The sequence below is a fragment of the Sturnira hondurensis genome, unplaced genomic scaffold (assembly GCF_014824575.4).
Source record: "Sturnira hondurensis isolate 20B ecotype Veracruz unplaced genomic scaffold, ASM1482457v3 Scaffold0008897, whole genome shotgun sequence".
Lineage (NCBI taxonomy): Eukaryota > Metazoa > Chordata > Mammalia > Chiroptera > Phyllostomidae > Sturnira > Sturnira hondurensis.
In genome coordinates this window covers 186,231-205,422 of record NW_028081528.1, presented here as the reverse complement: position 1 = coordinate 205,422, position 19,192 = coordinate 186,231, and the positions used below count along the sequence as shown (strand labels likewise).

General features: G+C 37.6%; 1 protein-coding gene across 4 annotated transcripts in view; it reads left to right on the top strand.

Moving 5' to 3' along the window:
- The first annotated feature begins 9,078 nt into the window (after nucleotides 1-9,078).
- ETV1 (ETS variant transcription factor 1) overlaps nucleotides 9,079-19,192 on the top strand; it is a 91,550-nt gene continuing 81,436 nt past the window's right edge. The window contains exons 1-4 of one of the 4 annotated variants that reach the window (XM_037056251.1): nucleotides 9,079-9,202; nucleotides 10,675-10,806; nucleotides 11,601-11,688; nucleotides 13,101-13,148. In XM_037056251.1, the coding sequence (XP_036912146.1) occupies nucleotides 10,762-10,806; nucleotides 11,601-11,688; nucleotides 13,101-13,148 (181 nt within the window). In that variant the 5' untranslated portion in view covers nucleotides 9,079-9,202; nucleotides 10,675-10,761. Of the gene's footprint in view, nucleotides 9,203-9,960; nucleotides 10,249-10,674; nucleotides 10,807-10,907; nucleotides 10,995-11,600; nucleotides 11,689-13,100; nucleotides 13,149-13,272; nucleotides 13,674-19,192 lie in introns of those variants that run through there. The other 3 variants (XM_037056250.1, XM_037056252.1, XM_037056253.1) reach the window with 3 other exon arrangements.

The window sequence follows — 19,192 nt, the reverse complement described above, 5'->3', positions numbered from 1 at the left end:
AAGGGGTGTTTTTCTGTGCTTATATCTCTCCTTGTAGTTTTTGCTTTTCACTACATGGGGGTTACTACATTATCTGTGTATTCCTAGTACAACATAGTGCCTGATACATCGTGATGATGAATGATGAATAAAGAATTTAATATGAGAAAATAGTTTAGACTTCAGCGGAAGGGATTTAGTTGAGTCATTGTTAAACGTATCCCAACCCTGAAGCATTAAATCCCTAAATGGTATCGTAACTTAAAGTTCTGGATTTCCCCTGTGTCTTAGTCTGCTTTGGCTGGCACAGTAAAATACCACAGACTGGGTGACTTACCACAGGCTGGGTGATTTATTCAATGGAAATTTATTTGTTCTGAAGATGAAGTTGAAGATCAGGGTGCTGGTGTGGTCGTGTCCTGGTAAGAGCTCTCTTTCTGGTTTGGCTTTTCCCTGTGTGTTCACAAGGCATGCGTGATGGAGAGTGAAAAGGAGGAGATAGACAAACAGAGGAGGGGTTGGTGAGGGGACACCCCTTTTTCTTTTTCTTCCTCTTATAAGGCCATTAAACCCATCATGAGGGCCTCACCCTTGTGACCCTAATTCTAACCCTAATGACCTCCCAAAGACATCACCTCTCAATACAATTACATTGGGGAATAGGGATTCCACATATGAATTGAGGGGACACAAACATTCAATTCATAGCACTTTGGTTTCAGCGGCTTCAAAAACAGGGTGTGTTTACCAGCTTCTTCAATGGTTATCACTCATCTAGGTGATGGTAATATAACCATTGATACAGTCCCTGTTCTCCTGCAGCCTTAGTTTGGATGATGGAAGCCATTTTGCACAAATTAGAATGGCAAATTTGTGCCATCTGTGAAGGGCATTAAAAAAAGTTCTTATATTTAACCTCGAAGAAGGACCTTATAATCTCAGCCTCCTAGTATTCACACCTTTGTCTATCATATTGTATTGGTCCTTGGGGCCAATAGCATAGAGCAGAATTGATGGCTTGCCACTTCCAAGGTTCAGTCGTGGAGCACTGCGGCCTCCCTCCGGGGCTCTGTTCCTTCTGGATTATGTGCACTAAGAAGCCGTGCCTTCAGTTGCCCTGTGGAGAAACACGTATTGTAAAAAACAGAGCAGTGTAACCCATGGTTACAAGGAACAGAGAGAGCCAACCACCACATCAGTGAGCTTGGAGGCAGATGTCTCAGCACCAGGTGACTGTAGCTCTAGTGTACAGCTTGACTAAAACCTCAAGAAAGACCCTGAGCTAGAAACACCCAAGTTGCTCCTAGGTTCTTGATGGACAGAAACTGTGAGATAAGAAACTGTGGAATGCTTTAAGCCATTCCATCAGGCTTTTCACTGCAGATAGTTTGAGAAACATTGATCTAGAGTATTGCCGATCAGTGGTAGGATATTGAAGGCTTAGTTAAGAATTGACAAGCTCTTATTAAGTATGGCTCTATGTGGTCAAAATAAGAAGTGTAGTTAAGGCACTGATAACAAAATAGATGGGCTATTGATGCCTCTTCCTGCTGTAAGATTAAATTACCCTGAATCTAAGCAGTAATGTCTCCTGTTACACCATGGATGATTCAAACAACAAGCTATATATAATGAATGGCATGGCCTTTTTAAATTTTAACTGATAATGCTTATTTTTTTAAGAATTCTGAGTAGATTTCAGTAGGTATGTGTGTGTGTGTGTATATATATATATATATATATATATATATATATGAATATCTTTGTTTTAACTCTAAATAGAAAGATTATTCTAGGTCTCGTCCATACACATGCCTGAAGCAATGGGGTTCTACCTTCCTTTAGTGACTCAGATGATGTCAGTTGTGTCAGATATAAGGCTTTCCTAACAAAGGTAAGGCTCGTTTATAAATAACTTATTTTCTGGGAGGACATGTTCACCCCAAATATATTTAACAAACCAATGAGCATTGATACTGTTATTATTTCTAAGATTTTACTTATTAATTTTTTAGAAAGAGGGAAATGGAAAGAGAAAGAGAAGGAAAAAAAAAACATCAGTTGGTTGCTTCTTGCATGCCCCCAACTGGGGACCTGACCCCAACCCAGGTCTGTGCCCTGACCAGGAGTCCACCTGGGGACCTTCCAGTTTGCGGGATGATGCCCAATCCACTGAGCCACATCAGTCAAGGCTGAGCACTGATATTATTTGACACAATAGACACAGAGAGCAATTTTAATTTACAATATAAAAGTGAGCCTAGAATGAAAACCTGAGTTTTATTTAGGATGTGTCATACAGATGCAAAGATTTGTAGCTTTCTTTGATGTGCTTACATGAAATGCCTGTAGTCAAATGGTTATTTTTAAACTTGAGAAGAAATTCAGGACAAAAGGAACATTTTAAATATAAAAGGGAACTCAGAAAGATCACAAGGAAATGAAATCACTATTACAAAGTTCAAAGACATATTGTTCTTCAAATACCAAGAAACTGACTTCAGTACCATTGGTGACCCTTATTCAGGGAAGATTCTCTAGGTTTTAAGAAAGTGATGGATGTGAGGCCATTTTTTGGCCCCCTTTTCAGAAACTGCTTCATTTTGGACCACCTCTGTTTTACTTTCTTGGGACTAATTTATCTGTTGGACATTCTCAGCAAACACCATTTTCTCTCTCCTTCAAGTACTATGCTGGACTTTTTTTTAGCTTTATGTATTTTTTTCTATTTTATTTTTTTAAGATTTTATTTATTTATCTTTAGAGGGGAAGGGAGGGAGAGAAGGAGAGAAATATCAATGTACGGTTGCCTGTTTTGAGTCCCCTGCTGGGAACTGGCCTGCAACCCAGGCATGTGCCCTGACTGGGAATCGAACCGCAACCCAGTGGTTCGCAGGCCCGCACTCAATCCACTGAGCTACACCAGCCAGGGCTCTATTTTATTTTTTATTAAATTTATTGGGGTGACATTGATCAATAAGATTATATAGGTTTCTATTATACATGATTTGTATATTGCATTGTGTGCCCACCGGCCAAATTCAAATAATCTTCTGTCACTATATATTTGGCCCACTTTCCCCTGGTGACTTTCTGAACTCAGTAAGGAAATATCAATCTGCAAGAAAAGTTGGCTGGTTTTGTCAGGCATCAAGTCAGCTGACCACAGTGACCAGGAAGAGGAGTCTTATGTGTCAGTCCCCTGCCTGGGCAGTTGTAAGTACTGGCAACCAGGAATTGACTCTCACCTAGTCAGAATGATAGAAATTGTTTTAATCATGATCAGGAAGTCAAGCTGATTGTTTCTAGGTGTTAAGGACAGTTCTAAAAGTCATGCAGAAGGCCACAGGGACAAATTTATGGCACAAGGCCAATAAAGACTGACTAAGAGAAATTTATTGTCATATGTCAGAGAAAAGCTCTAAGGGACAGGAAAGTTGACTTTCATGGAGTACTAACTCTGTGTTAGCACATTTCTGCTGCAAGCAACTTTGAAAAAATAGGTTTCGTTTCCATTATACAGATGTAGAAACTGAGCTTCATAGAGATGAAGTAATTGGGCCCGTATTAGAGTGAGTATTCAAATCCATGACTGTATAATGCCAAATCCTCTTTCCATTAAACTCTTGGTTTTTTTCCCTATGAGTGAGTTTAACACAACCATTGATTATCAACAAGAAAATCGGGGAATTTATTTCACAAGAAATTTCAAGGGCATCTACTACAAACCCTTCATTTAATACATTTTAAAAAAAAGATATAATGGTAGTAGCTATGATTCTGGATTATATACTTTAAATACTTTGCTCTTGGTTACATAAATAACACATCCTTAGAAATCATAAAGAATGTTTTTCTGTGTCAAAAATAGAAACAAATCTACATATATGAGAAATATGCTTAGTTCTATGCAGCTTTTAATTTTGTTTTTGACAATTTTAAAAGCAAACTTTTACCTTAAAGCCATTTGTACTTGGGTAATCAGCCCTTCTCAGTTGTCCAGTAAAATTTTTGTTTTCTGAACAGTCATTGACTACAGCATTACTCAGTCAATATCAGAATTTGTTCGAGTTTGTAGAGCAAGGCAGTTTAGAGGTATGCTATCAGTTCACTGATTCACTCACCCTACGGCAAGCTTTGAACAGTTTCAATGAGACAGTGGCTAAGAGCACATTGCTAATGAAGGTTCTAAGGAGTTTATCCAATGAAGGACAATAACCACTGAGACAGAATTTAGAGCTATGGAAATATGCCAGCTTAATAGAGCCTACAAGAAGGAGTTCCCCAAGTTCTACTTAAGGGTTCAGACTGGGGCAAACAGTTTCCAAGAAGATCCCCACCCCTCCAGAGGAGCTACTTTGGGAAGCCAGCTTGAAAATAATATTCTTCCCAGTGTCTGGTACACTTAAAAGGTTAACTTTATTGTTAGTAATTTAGATCATTCTAAATCAAGTTGTGTCTCAGCAGAATAAGATTTTATTTCTAAAATATACTTTCGGAATCCTTTCTGGCCTTTGGTACTAATGTGTCTTTTACTTTTAAGGAAGGAACAGCAACCACACCTCCTACTTACTACAATCGAGAAAATTACAAGGATAGAGAATGGTAAACTCTGCTGATGTTTTACTGTTTATTTTAAAGTTATCAATGATGTGCCTTCATATCTAAAATAAATGCAAGGTCCTCTTTCTAAAGGAAGGTCAATGATTTACGTTTTGTTCCTTGAAAATACCTGCACTTCTTACTAAACTAACTTGAATTTAAACTACTAATTTGTTTATCCTTTTAATGGATTAAAAAATATCACTGTGATAACTGCATGTTGTAACACATCATTCCAAGCAATACCAGAAAAATGTAATTATCTTTTACTTCACATCTGCAATCAGATCTACAAAAAGAACATTTAATTAATAATTAAAAATGGGTGTGTACCATTTTTGATGACAAAATTAATATTTGTAGGTAAATAGTATTTATAAAAAGAAATATATATATATAGGTATATAATATACATCCTCAGTGTGGGTAAGATTGCTCCAAGTACTGGAAATTGGTTCTTAGAGGGACGGATTTAGATATTACAATGATTTGTAGCCCTCCAAAGGATTACAGGACATAAACAGACGTGTATTATATCTGCGGTATTAAAATTTCCTGGGAGGAGGGTATTTATGAATAAAATGTGTACAGAAGGTCTCCTTAGGGGCCATAATAAAAGAAATGTTGAGAAACATTTATATATATATATATATATATATATATATATATATATATATATATACCTGTACAGGTATGTTCACTGTTTTTTGTTTTGAACAAGAAGACTTGTGATACTCTATTCTGTCTCTTGCATTTTTCATTTAACATTCTATATCCTGTGTCAGTTAGGGTGACACAAGCAAATGCTTGCAGGGGTCAGGTGGGTAACATAAACAAGGAAAACAGGGATTGGGGAAGAGTGTAGACCACAGCAAAATGGAGAGCCCATGCTCCTTCACAAGAGGCGGCAGTGCTCAGCTTCAGGTGACAGTTGCCCTGTGGGAATTTGGGCCCAGTGTCATCATGTTGTCTGATTTCACAAGCAGTACTGGAAATCCATATTTTAAATGCTGACTATAAATTCCTCATAAGGGTCAACATTATGTGGGTCCCACAGAACATGGTTGCACTAGGAAAACTTGCAGGCCTCCCTTCAGACTTCCGGTAGAATTCCAACCCAAGTTTTCTCAAAAAAGAGTCAGAGATTGACTATAACAAAATTCCCTGTAACAGAATTTCCATGCGATGTGCTTTCTGGGTCCTAGCTCAATGGATCTATCCAGCAACCTGAATTTTTAACAAAGAGTTTCCTATGTAATCTCAAGTTTGCAAACTATTGGCAGCCTACTTTCTAATGGCTGCATTACCATAATTAAATTCCAAAGTATAATCCATCAGATATTGTTAAAACCATTTCTTTATCGGTGAGCATTGTAGTTGTTTTCAAAATTTTTTCTCTATAAATAGTACTTACCTAATTAATGTCCTGATGCACATTGCTTTCATTTTTATAGGATGGATTTCCCAAATCAGGATTATTGGGTCTAATTTTAGATATTATACATTGTAGGGTCTGTTAGATATTGTAAACTTACTTGAAAAGGTTGCAGAAAGTACCAATCTAACTAACCAGCAGAATAACAGGTATGTAAGTGCTGGGCATTGAAACATGTTTTTCCAACTTGATAGGATTAAAATGTTCTTTATTTTTGTAATACATATTGTCTTAACTTCTAGTGCAGTTCAGAATTTTGTTATGACCTGTTTGCATTCCTCTACTTGGGGAGTGTGTGGATGTTCCCCAGCTGACGATGGTTGAGATTAGAAGCGGACACCCACACGGTGCCAGTTTCCTTGTTACCAGGACCTTGGTCCTAAGCTCTACCTTCCTCTCAAATCCCTGCATCACTTTTCTTCAGGGAACCCATTAAAACCATGAATTATTTTTTACCATTCTGGCCGGACTCTAAGTTTTCCTCTGGAAATATATTCACTTGTCATTTGCTTTGCTCATTGGCCATTTAATAGTCTACCTTTCCCTTATCTATTTGATGTAGTTCAATGCCAACTAGGCCATAAACATTTTGCTTTATATAATTAAAAAAACAGATTATGAAAGTTACTATTTTACTGAATAATTAATCCAATTTGAAGAAATTCTATTAAATTTTAATCATATTAACCATTTAAAACAAGCAATGCTATTTTTAGTTTTTTTCCTTTTTTGCTGCTTTTAGAAATATGCTTTATTTAATAGCATGCATTTTCAATATAATGCTATAATAAATTAACTGCAAAAAAAGCCACTAATGAACATTATCTTACTTTATTAAATAACAGCAAAGGGACTATAAAGATTTAAATAGCTTTACTGCAATTTAAAAACTTTCCAAACTCAGAAATGGATTTTTTTTTTTTTGAGGAGGAGGGTGGCTTCTCTCAAGAGCTCTTATTTCAAAGCCCAAGTGGGATTTCAAAATACAAGTAAATAAATGTCAAAGCCTCTTGGCCTCTGCTCTGCCACTCTATGCCTGAAACACTGCCAAAATGAAATTTTCCATTCAAGAAGCACTGGCATTTACTAAGCTGATTTTTTAAAGACTCATTTTCAATAGGAGTGGAAACTTTGTGAAACTTTTGTCATCCCTCTGTATAGATAAAACGGCCTCCTCTGTAGACATTTTTCACAATGTCAACATTTTCTAAAAAAATAATTTTCAGCCCATTCAATGTCTTCAGCCACTACGTCTACTGTTTTCTCTCAGTGCAAGCACAGAAGATAAAACAGCAACCAAACTACCAGCCATGGTCTCATTAAGCATCAGACCACAAAAAGGATAGAGAACAGACAGAACGCGAGGGAGAGGGAGGGACTTGATCCAAGAGATCCCTTGCTAGAGGGGTACCTTTATCTCAAAATTTAATGCTATTTTAACACAACTGCGCTGTAGAGGTTGACTGTCTGCTTACTCAGATAACATCATTGTCTGTTAACTGTTAAGATCAAATGGTTAAAGGCTGAGTTCATTTAAACTTAAAGGATCCAAAGGAGAATGTGGAGCCTCTGTAATAGGCACTAAAATCGGAGGAGTAGAGGGCCTCTGCTGTTTGGCCCGCCCACCGCTGGTGGGGAGGAGTGCTCTGTGTGAGTGTGGATTTGGGAAATGAAAACTAAAACTGTCAGCCAGCGAACCTGCACTATTGCTAAAAGAAACTTTGCAAAGTTAACAAAAACCGTCCGCCGCGAAACTGCACTATTCCTAAAAAAAACTTTGAAAAGTTAACAAGGACCTGTGGGGTGAACCAAAGGTAGAAATGAAAATTACAGAATGTTAAGTGGAAAAAATAGAAATTCATCTAGAACGGAACTGTTTGCATTTCCAAAAGCAGTGACTGAAGCATGAAGCAAAAGTTACAATTTTCAGGGCACCCTGGAATTATCCCCCTGAGAGCCTTTCTTTAATTTCTAACCCCCCCGCCCCCGCCCCACAAATTGTTGCTCCCAGACCTAAAGCTCCTTTTTCTCATCTTCTCATATTCTGGGACAGAACATAGAGAAGGCTGCAAGGCAGAAAAAAGTTTTGTAGTTTGGGAAACTTGGGCCCTTTTTGTCATTTCCCCTGCCCCACCACGCCCCCAAACACGTGACCAAGAGAGGCCGGAATTTTGTGAATGGAGCTGGAAGGTGGCTGCAACGGCGGAAGAGGCTCCGCCCCTTTCCCCAAAGCCGCCAATCTCCTAGCGGAGCGCTGCAGGGTCAGCAATAAACAACAATGGGTTGGGAAAATACAGTTTGTTATTGGCTGCGGACAAGAACCTGGGTGGGGAAATGGGGGGGCAGAGTGGGAGAGGGCAGCTAAGCTGAAGCTCCGCCTCTTCCCGGTTACCCTGGATACCTGTCAGGCTCCGGCCCGGAGAAGGTCTTTGGAAACTGTTGCTCAGATTACAGAGGCTGAGTTATCCCCGGAGTGCTGGGCGGCGGGACACCCTGGCTATTGGCTCTCCGCCTGGCTGCACCCTCAGAAAGTACCCGAAAGCCTCACTACCCAAGCCTCGAGGCCCCGGCTGCGCCCGGAAGCCCTCCCTGGCAGAGGTTAAAGTGCAGTTCCCGCTCAAAGTGCTCATTAGAACCGGCTACTCTGATTTACTAGTTTCAGGGAATGCACGGTGTATGCTCTTGTTCTCCGTAATTATTGGGCGTTTCTCTAGTAGTAAGTTTTTCTAAAATTTGTGTAAAGTTTTTTTTTTTTACATAGATCTTCTGGTTCCTGTGGAGTCTTGCTCATACTCCATTTTAATGTGTCTCCAAACCCTTCCATTTCAGGAAGGAAAGTTTCAAATAGAAATCGAGAACTGAAGCATGTTTCCCAATGGGCAGAACAGCTGCCGGAAACGTATTTCGGTCTGTAGCTCTGGTCGTTACTGGGATCGTAAGTGAATTTCAGCACTATTGAGTTCCTGGTCCCAGCCCCGCGGCCTCCCGTGCCCTGATGGGCTGCGGCTTAAGTTCTACAGTTGCAAGCCCCACAGGAGGGTGAAGGCAAGTGGTTTCAGAGTTGCAGCCCTCACTTTTTAACGTCCCAGTCATTGTCCTTGAAACGCGAGACCCCTCACCGCTCGCCCCCCAACTCCGGGCAGTGGCCGAGTAAAAGCAGAAGAGGAAGTGAAAGCATAAAGTACAGTAAGTGACACCCTCCATCTCCGTGTATACATAACAAAAGCTCAGGAAATGTGCGGGTCCTTAGGATATCTGAGCCACCTCATTCCCTCCCTGCTCCGCCCCACCTCCACGGAGGGCTGGGAGTACCTTATCCCAGTGCACACCTCGGGGAAATTTGATTTTTATACTTTTCTTTACCTAGATCGCACGTAGTCCTCCCAGTTCTCCCTCCCAACACAATCCTTCCTAACATGCAATCCCACCCCCCACCCCCCGCCTCTGCCCGGCGCTTTCCCACGGATTCTTTATTTTACTGTCCCATGAATGATTTGGATCTTGTATTACTTGAGGAAGGCCATTAAAAACTGTTTCGATAAACCATAATGATGGTTGGCGTGTGTTAAAAAAAAACGGCAAAAGAATGTGGGCCAAAAACTTAATGGGAGCGAAGCTAGGGTTAGGTGGGCTCCTCATCAGGTTAAAAGTGGGAGGTGAGGGTGGGGGGAGGTTGGCGTTCCTGGGGGAGGGGAGGAGGCAGGGGCGTGAGGAGGCACGGGCTTAGTAGATCGCCCTTCACAGTATATACCTGTACCGAACAAAAGTACTGTAGGAAATCAGCCCAAGAATGGACCAAAGACACCAATAAGGACAACTGGCGACTCGGTACACATGGATGGATTCGGTGTCCCCGGGCACCTTAACAATAGGCAGAGGACTAGGAAGGCAGTCAGTTTCCTCCGTGGCATTTCCAAGCTTTGGACCCTGCGCCAACCCGCCGAGCACCAGCCTGGGAAGAGGGGCGCGGGAGATCCTGCAGAAGGGGCAGCAAGCTGCCTGATTGACAGCCCGAAATCTGATCTTGTGAAAGAGACGCGGAGCCAATGGGAGGCAGCGATCCATCAGTTTGGATTGGAGGCCCCTGGAGGAGAAGTAGAGGAAAAACCACCGAATTGAGCTCTGTCAGAGGCGCTTTCGGCTTCCAAGGGGGACGTGCTGGGCAATAATTAATGTTTTTATTAAATTTGGAGGGAATTTTTTTGCAGCAGTTCGCCTAGCGTGGCCTTCAGGTGGGTCTTTCCAACAACTTTTTATGTCTCTCCAGATAATTGCATGGTTGTGGGTTGCAAAAACTATCCTTATGAAAGAGGTGTCTCCGTCTCTAGTCCCGTTAGGTGCAAAGCAAGTCTCGTTGATCGCCATTGCTAGTTTTGCACACGTTTGCGAATCAGAGCTCCCGGGATACACCGACCTCGCAGGGAAACATCGAGAGTGTAAATAAATGCATAGCCTCTAGTTAGGGTTTTTGCTACAGCCGAAAATATGTAAATTGTGAACTCTCTGGGTTTTCTTTGGATCCAGGTGAAGGAGGCGGTGTAGGGAGGGTTATTTTTGTGAATGGGACAGTCGGTGGGTAATTAGCTATGCAAATTAAAGAGCTTCATTCATGATTTTTTTTTTTTTTTTAGCCTAAAAGCCATCTTGTTCCCCTCTAGGTTGATAGAAGTCCAGATCCCGAGGAAATCTCCAGCTAAATGCTGAAAATATAAAATACTGAGCTGAGATTTCTGAAGAGCAGCAGAATGGATGGATTTTATGACCAGCAAGTGCCTTACATGGTCACCAATGTGAGTGATCAGTTCGAGAGTTGCTGTTTATAAACTTGACTGGGGGTAGGGGGGGGCGGGTGGATAAGGGAGGAGGTAAGGGGGTTGGGATTGCAGATACTTTATCTGCTTTGTTGCCACTGTAGGGCGACTCTGCTTCTACAAGCCCAGTCTTCAAAATGAGCTTACCTTTCAGTGATTTGGATAAGGCACAGTTTTGTTTTTAAGACCCCCTTTTCTGATTGAAGGGCCCGAGATGAGTGGAAGAGGAGATGGAGGGCAGCAGCAGCTGCTGCACTCAAAGTTTTTGGCTGGGTTTGTCTGCCACATTGAAAAGAATGAAGTTGAGACAAATGCTGACACTTTGTGTTTACATGGGGTGTTTTTGTTTCTTTTTCCCCTTCATTTTCTCTTATATGTTTCATTTTACCACTTTTCTCTCTGCTTTTTTATTTTTTCCAGTGGGGAGTATCAGAATAAAATTCATTGTATTTTAATCTAGCTTTGATCCAGCCTAAAATCGACTTTAAGTGTAATTGCTTAATGTTGTTTTGATGCTGAGATAGCGTGAATATATGAGTAATAAATAGTATGCTAGGATCGGCGCTGGGAAGCAACACTTCCTGGCTGTTGAATTCTCAGCATAAGCTTTCACTGTGAAATGAATGCAGAAAGTGAATATTAGAATCGATACTATGGACTTTAATTTCTCTATTTAGAGAGAGGATCCTGTAGATGTATGTATGCATGTATTTTTGTGTGTGCGACTTTTGAGGTTTACATTCTTTTAAAGGATTTTATCTTTCCCTTTGTAGAATCAGCGTGGGAGAAATTGTAACGAGAGACCAACAAATGTCAGGAAAAGAAAATTCATTAACAGAGATCTGGCTCATGATTCAGAAGGTGAGGTTTGATTTTGGGCTGAATCCCCCCTCTTTATCTATATTCCCCACTCTCATTAAAGAACAGGAGCACTTCAATCTGAGCTTAAAAATAATAAACATTCACATTACTGTATTGAACTAAGACTTTTACTTGGAACAATTAACATAATGTGACAGTTTGCACTGGAGGATATTTTATGGCCCTGTCACAAACTAATGAAAGAAGGAAGTAAAAAGTTAACAGTGACATCCTTCTTTTATGTTTAATACCCTTGTCCATATGGCATATAGCTAATCCCATACTCTAAGGTAATAATTTTAAAATATCCAACACACTGGGACAAATTAAGCAACTATGTATACTGCTAAAACAATGTAAATGGTTATTTAATTTCCCATCCCCTTTACACAAAAACCATATACAGTTATCAAACTTTTCATGAATGATTTTGATGACTCCATGGTGAGGCCATATATTGTTTTATAGGTCTTAAACTGTTCACTGAATACTAATTAAGGCCTAATTAATAATTTTAATATTATTATTTGGAAAATAAGGTTACAGATTCTTTTTATGAACTGTTGGTAGGAAGTCAATTCACTATAAATTATTCCAGCCATATTGAAGCATTAATAATAAACTTAAGATACTTAGATTTAATTGCCAAAGATACTTTAATCTTAAGATACTTAGATTGAATTGCCATTAATGGCCAAAGTTCAGTTGGCCATTTAGATGAGGTATATTAAGTTCAGAAACCTCCTCAAATCCTCATAATTATAGAACATCTCTCTTCCTCTCCACTATGACAGAATACACATATTTGGATCTGATAATAAACAGGTGCCAGGGAATTATCTATCTTTGATTTTTATAAACCTATTAATGTAGAAATTTTCTTCTAAAAACTTGTATTTAAAAGTTGTTCTTTTAATATTTGTGGCATTGAACCTGGAAATGTATATTACTTTGAGAATTATACCATTTGTTGTTATATCTTTTATATAACATTCAGAAGATATAAATAAGGTATTTTTCAGTCTTTCTAATCTTTTTCCTACTAGTGTACAAGAGTTAAATTTACTTAAGAAAGGTTTCTGTGAACCTACCTTTACCTAAACATTTTTTTAATACTAGAGCGTGTGTGTTATTTGGTGTCCCCACCTTTATTTTTAAGCTGTTTGTTTAAAAAAAGGGGAAAAGAGACATGATTTTATTATTTAGTTTACTGAAAGAATTTCTTAAAGAAGTATTGCTTAATACCCATCAAAATGAGCAAGATTGTTGAAATATATGTTGTGGATTCTTTTTGATATTGAGCGCCTCCCCAAACAAAATTGATATATGACAAATCTTATGACAAACATTTCCACTTAATAGAACCTAAAGGTTTGTAAATGTTTTCTTTATGTCTTTGACTTGTTTTTTAGAACTCTTTCAAGATCTAAGTCAATTACAGGAAACGTGGCTTGCAGAAGGTAAGGCAAAAAAGGAAAAAAAAAGCTTTAAAAGGTGGGGAAAAGCAACCCTAGAAGGGGGAGGAAAAGTCCTGAACTTGCTGTCTTAATGTTCAGCCCAATTAATTGAGCTCTAAAAGAGCCACCTCATGTGTCATGCATACATTAGAGCCTCTGATGAGTTTGTCTTTGGGGAATCTGGGGCTGCACTACCCAGTGTCATCACAAATTACCAGGAGAAATTGCTTCCAGCTCACAATCACATCTGCTTTTGGCAAGAACTAATGCACCAAGACTTCAAGTTCTAAGCCTCTGTTCAGATTTTAATTGCAATTGATCAGGTTTATATTATTGTACCTCGAGAGACCTCCTAGAGCCAGAACTCGGCTAGCTGTTTCCTTCAGAGCAGCGCATATCATTATTTGGTGTTCTGGTGGAGGACTTCTGATGGCAGAAATTAGTTTCTCTGGGTTCATCGGGACGGGATGCTTCAAGATTTAAGTGCAAGTGTCTTCTTTCCACCTTGCTCACAACACAGAACGATAGGTGTGTATCCATTACTTAGGAAGTCTATGGCTTTGAAATAAATATTTGGGGGCTTTGAGGAATTTTTAACTGTTTTCTATTTGTTACTGTTATGTGATGTTTGTTGAAATTGACTTTTGCTATGATGTTACTTTTATTAGGATTCAGTTAACATAGCAAGGAGACATTTAAAGCCATTCCTTTTATTTTTGACTGTTTTTTTAATAAAAATTTGTGTTGCAATTCATTGCACCTTTTATTGTGTAAACTTTATAGGAACAATGAAATACTGCTTCCATAGATCTTTCTACAACTTGAGAAATATCTAATGTTGGGGGACTTTTGTTGGTGTTCACAATTTGAATTTTTCTTTTGGATTTGTCCTAATAAATGTGAAATATTGATTTTATCTTATGATATGTTTGGTGGAAAACAAAGAAAATAATAGATACTTAAGCATTAAGTATAATTGTCTTTTTTTCTGCCTTTACGTTATATGGGAAACATGCAGTTTTTGGAAAACATTTTTAAGACGGTTAAGAGAAGAGAGAGGTTCTCTTTAAATGGAAGCCAAGTGTTGCTGTTGCAATTTGGGGCTGGCTGCTGTGTTTTATCAGTGGTCTTGCTTGCAGTTGATCAAGTTGCTGTTAGCATGTAAAATAAGTTTCTTTGTTTTGCTGATATTCTAGTTCTCCAAAGAGCTTTTGCAATCTTTTTTCAAATCTTTTAAGTAAATTGGCTTTCTTAGTAGCCCTTCCAAAAGGGTGATTGTGTTTGTATGTTAATGAAAGGTAAGTATTAATAAAAATTTCAGTTATATTTAAAGGTCATTTTGCTTGTCTCTGGTAATGAAACTTATTGCAGTAGATTACTTATTATTGCAACACAAGCCATATATTTCAATGTAACTTTTTCAAGAAAAAAAATTGCACAGAGTTTCTTTCATTAACTTTTTTCTGTTAGTTTGCAAAGTTGAAGGTTGTGAGACCATTACACATATGAGGGAATTTATTTGCTTATCCAAAATAACTTAAAATATACAGTTTAATTGTTCTGGAAGATTGGTTTGTTGTTTAAGATGCTTAAGTCTAATTGATTCCAAATCAGTGCACTTGCTGGCAAATTTTGAATGTGCATAGCAACTCTGTTCCTGGAATTTTAAAATGTGGAATCTGTGACAGACTCTTAACATTTTATAATCGATTGCAGTACAGTTTTTTACTTTCAACTTCTTTTGTTTCTTTGTCACTCAGATAAGTAATTTGAATAATTTATCTGAGTTTATCTTTTCAAAGTGCACTGCTTATTCTCTTAGTCATAGTTATTCACATACCTGTAAATCAAATCTAAAGATTTGCTTTTTATAAAATAAACATAGAAGATGACATATATTTGGAGGAACATGGACTTTGACTTAGGAAAAAAATTATAAGGTTAAGAAGTTCAGAAATCAATAGTTGGACTGATGTATGGAATACCAAGTTCTAGATACCATTTCATTTCAGAATAATTTTTACATTTTTCAAAGTTGTTTACATTATTTATTCTATCTAATAGTGAGGCGAGGTTTTTAAAATTTAAAAAAAATTACTGTCAGTAGGCTGTATATTTGTTTTTATTTTTAGGAATTACACATAATTATATTTGCTTTAGCATTTTAACTCATTAACATCTTGAATGATAGTAACTATGAAGAGATCTTAAAGTTACACTAGTTTATTTGTAGTTGGATTTGTCCATTTATGTCCCTCTGGGCACCCAGAAATTAAAATACTGCCAAATGGGCTGATATGAACAGTTTACATATTTCTTTTCATAATGCTTTGTAGCCAAGAAACTGACCGTGGAATTTTAAAGCATCTTGACCCTTTTGAAAAAGATCATTGGCAATTAGCCAAGTTTCTCCCCTAAGTTAGAACCCCACTGGGAAATTAAACAGGTCAAAAATCTTCCTGGACCCGGGAGTCCAGTCAGTTATCATGTGTCATGTGAAAATCATGTTAAAAATTATCAAAGTCCCTACATACTTGGGAGATATATATCCTAGCATGTTCGTTTTCCTATAAGAATTTTACAAATTAGACCCAAAGTGCAACATATGGGTTAGTCATAGGTAAATTATTATTGAGTTAGAAATTTGTTTTATTTCTAAGAGAAATTGGGATAAGGCAGGATGGGTGGGGTTGGAACTAGTTTTTCAATCCACTAAAGTTATCTCTAAAAATAGAATTTCATTCTCTCAAAAAGTTTATTTCCAGAGATCAAAAATATGTGTGTGAAGACCGTAACTTTACATTAGTATCACTTTCCAAGTACTAACACTGCAGTTTAAATATTTTTAACATATATACCACAGTTTAAAATAATCACATTTTATTCTGAAATAAATGTATTGATTAGGTAATGTTTTCAGTGACACAGTAGTAGATAAAATATAGAGAGTATGCCTATTTCAAATATTTCTCTATCTACTTCATATTGTAAATGTAACTGTACAATTCTTTATTGATTCCTTGTATTTTGAATTTGATTGCTACTAACAGGCAATTTCAATTATTTGATCCCATGAAATAATGAGTTCAAATATCAATTCTATCAACATCCTAGCGATGTCTTATTCTTAACAACCTAACCTGTTTTAACTGGTTATTCTGCAAATGGTGCCCAAGAACTTTATAGTTAAAATGGACCCTTGTGTGGGGGTGGGAGGGACAGGAAGAGAAGAATGTAAAACTGAGTTTTAAAAGGATTGCATTTTTCTGAAGTTTGTTATTAAAGCTTACCTACCCATACAACTGAAAGAGAAATATGAAGTTTCATGTGTATGTAATGAAAATACATAACAACTTTTGAATGTTATTTTTTGCTGTTGATCTAGATGTTCTTATCAGTAATAAGAGATTCCCCTTATCAGTAATATTAAGGAAAAATGTCAACAGTGATCTGATGCCATCAGGATAAAATGATTTTCAGTGGTGTTGTGAGTCGAGTTTCATGGTGCCACCACACTTGAGTCAAAGCTTTATCTCCAAGAACAACCTTTCTACACCAAAGGTCCTCACCTCATGCAAATAAGACAGTATTTTTCTTTTGTTTTGTGTGACCTTTAAATGGTAATCAAGTTGACTTAAACATAGAGATATATCTACTTTTAAAAGAGAGATTCACTTCACCTCAGTGACTGATAACTGTTCATATTCAAAGTCATTTATAATGAAGTGTCTTGAATAACAGGTTATACATATGGTCATACAACAATATTCAGCAGTCAGAATGTAGTCATTTTTGGTTTTCAAAAATCATACTGTAACTTTTTTAAAAAACATAAATTGGATGTACTCTTGAATGTTTTATTTTTTGTTTTGTTTTCATGTGGTACAGTAAGAAATAAAAGCTTTAAAGATGACATTATTTTAAGTGGTTGGCACAAAAATGGAATTGAGAATTTAAGCATTAAATTACAGAAGCATATACTATTTCTTAGAATTGAGCAAGAGTCTTTTTTTCTTTTTAGTGGGGGCTACTATCCTTTGCGTTATACCAGGAAATACTCTAAAATGTGAAAGAATCCTTGTACTTTATTAAAGTAGAGCAGGTAGAGTAATGTGTTACATTTCTAAATGTTCATTGGAGGTATATAAATACTTTTCATTTAGGCTCTCCTTGCAAAATAGAAATTGTTTTTTATAAGAATAGAATTTGGATTTGCTGTAGCATAATATAGCTTTTCCAGAGGGCCGTAATAAATGTTTATGAATTAATGCTAAGCTTTCCTAATTCACTTACTGACACTGTATAATTTCTTGGAATTTATAATATAACTTTATTCCATTTGACCTGTGTATAAATTTGTAATTAAAATCATCATCAGGCCTCAGTAGCACTAGAGAAAATATTTGACTAGAAACACCAGCTCTCATGTACCCTTAAGTTTTAAAGTCACCACAGGTCAGTTTAGAGTTAGGAATTGAAGCTAGTTTGAGACTAAAGACAACTAAAATTGTTTGCTTTCTTTTCAAACATACATAGAATGTCTTTTTCGAGTATAACAGATGTGTCTGTCATTGGACAAGAGCCCCCTTTAATGTTTAAATATGTTTATAATTATGCATTAATTAACACTTATATATTGGTACAAGCATTCTAGTGTTAAAATCGGAGGTGGTATAAAAGCAGGCTTAGAGAGCTCATGATTATATTCTTCCATGGCCTGAAGCTTCATTTTAGCATTGAACAGAATACTACTGTTCCAAGATTGATTTTCTTGTTCTTTTACTTTTACTTAAAATTGAAACAACTTCAGAGAAAGCTGTTTTTAACCCTTTGTTCAAAGGGAAAAGCTAAAAAGTCAGGCGCGACCTGTTATCATCTTTGGATAGAGAAATTTGAAATAACAGGCAAGAAAAATAAGGCATTTTTAATGGTTTTTCTCTTTCCTCCCATCCTTTCATCTTTTTTTCTTTGCCTCTTTCCTTCCTTTTTAGTTTTGTACATTTAAGTTTCTGTGACAAGTTACCCTACGAGGTAGGATAGGTTAAATGTAATAAATAGGTGGATTTCTTTTGTAAGCTGGTCATCTCTTTAAATGTGTACCTTAAGGGATCTGAACTCTATTTGAGATAGAGCAATAACATTGTGTTTATAGTGCAAGTTCAAGTTGACTTGCTTTAGCTCTCGAAGGGTGTGACATGGAAAGATTGTGGTTGGGCCACATGGCTCACGCTGGACTGTGCTTTTGTGAATGGAGGCGGAACCCGGCTCTGCCTGCTTGTCTAGAGGAATTGCTGAGGAGATCAGCTGTCTCATTCACGGGCAGAAAGAATGACTCATACATCTTCCGCCTGGTTTGGCTCTAGGTCATTGTTACAGTGGATAGAACTGGTTTTAATTAAATATTAACCCCTTTTATACTTGACATTTGTTTCATCGGTAATTTCCCCCCTCCCCCCTCACTTTAAGAGAAAACCCAACAGGCTCCTTCTGTGTTTAAAAAAAAAAAGTATATTTTTCCTTGCCTGCAGCCAACCTATTTAAATGCTCAACTTTTCTTAAGTAACGATTATTATTTTATTCCAAGGCAAACTATTTAAAAATTGCCCACCCCTCTTCTCAGGGAGTGTTAAGACAGTATATTCAAATTATGACGCGAGAATTAGTGATTCCGTGACATCTGGGTCATGATTACTATTTTCTTCAGTTTCTCTATCATGATATGGGTCGCTATGTAGTAAAAAGAGAGACAGAGACGAACTTTGGATAATAATCTTGGTAAAGCAAGCAGCTGAGAGTACAGAGACTCTCCTTGTAAAGCTGAAGTCCTGAGACTTGATGGCAACTTGTCTATTAATGTGCAATGATCTGGTAGAGCTGCTCCAGCTATTACCGATAAAATCTGCATGCTTAATCTTCTTGAAAGCCTTTTATTGGCCTTTTGGTATATACCTCCCCCCTTCTTTCTTACTCTTCCCCTTCCTCTTTAATTACCGAGTGTGGGGAAGCATTTTCATTCTTCAAAGGTACATTATTCCAAGCATAGTTTA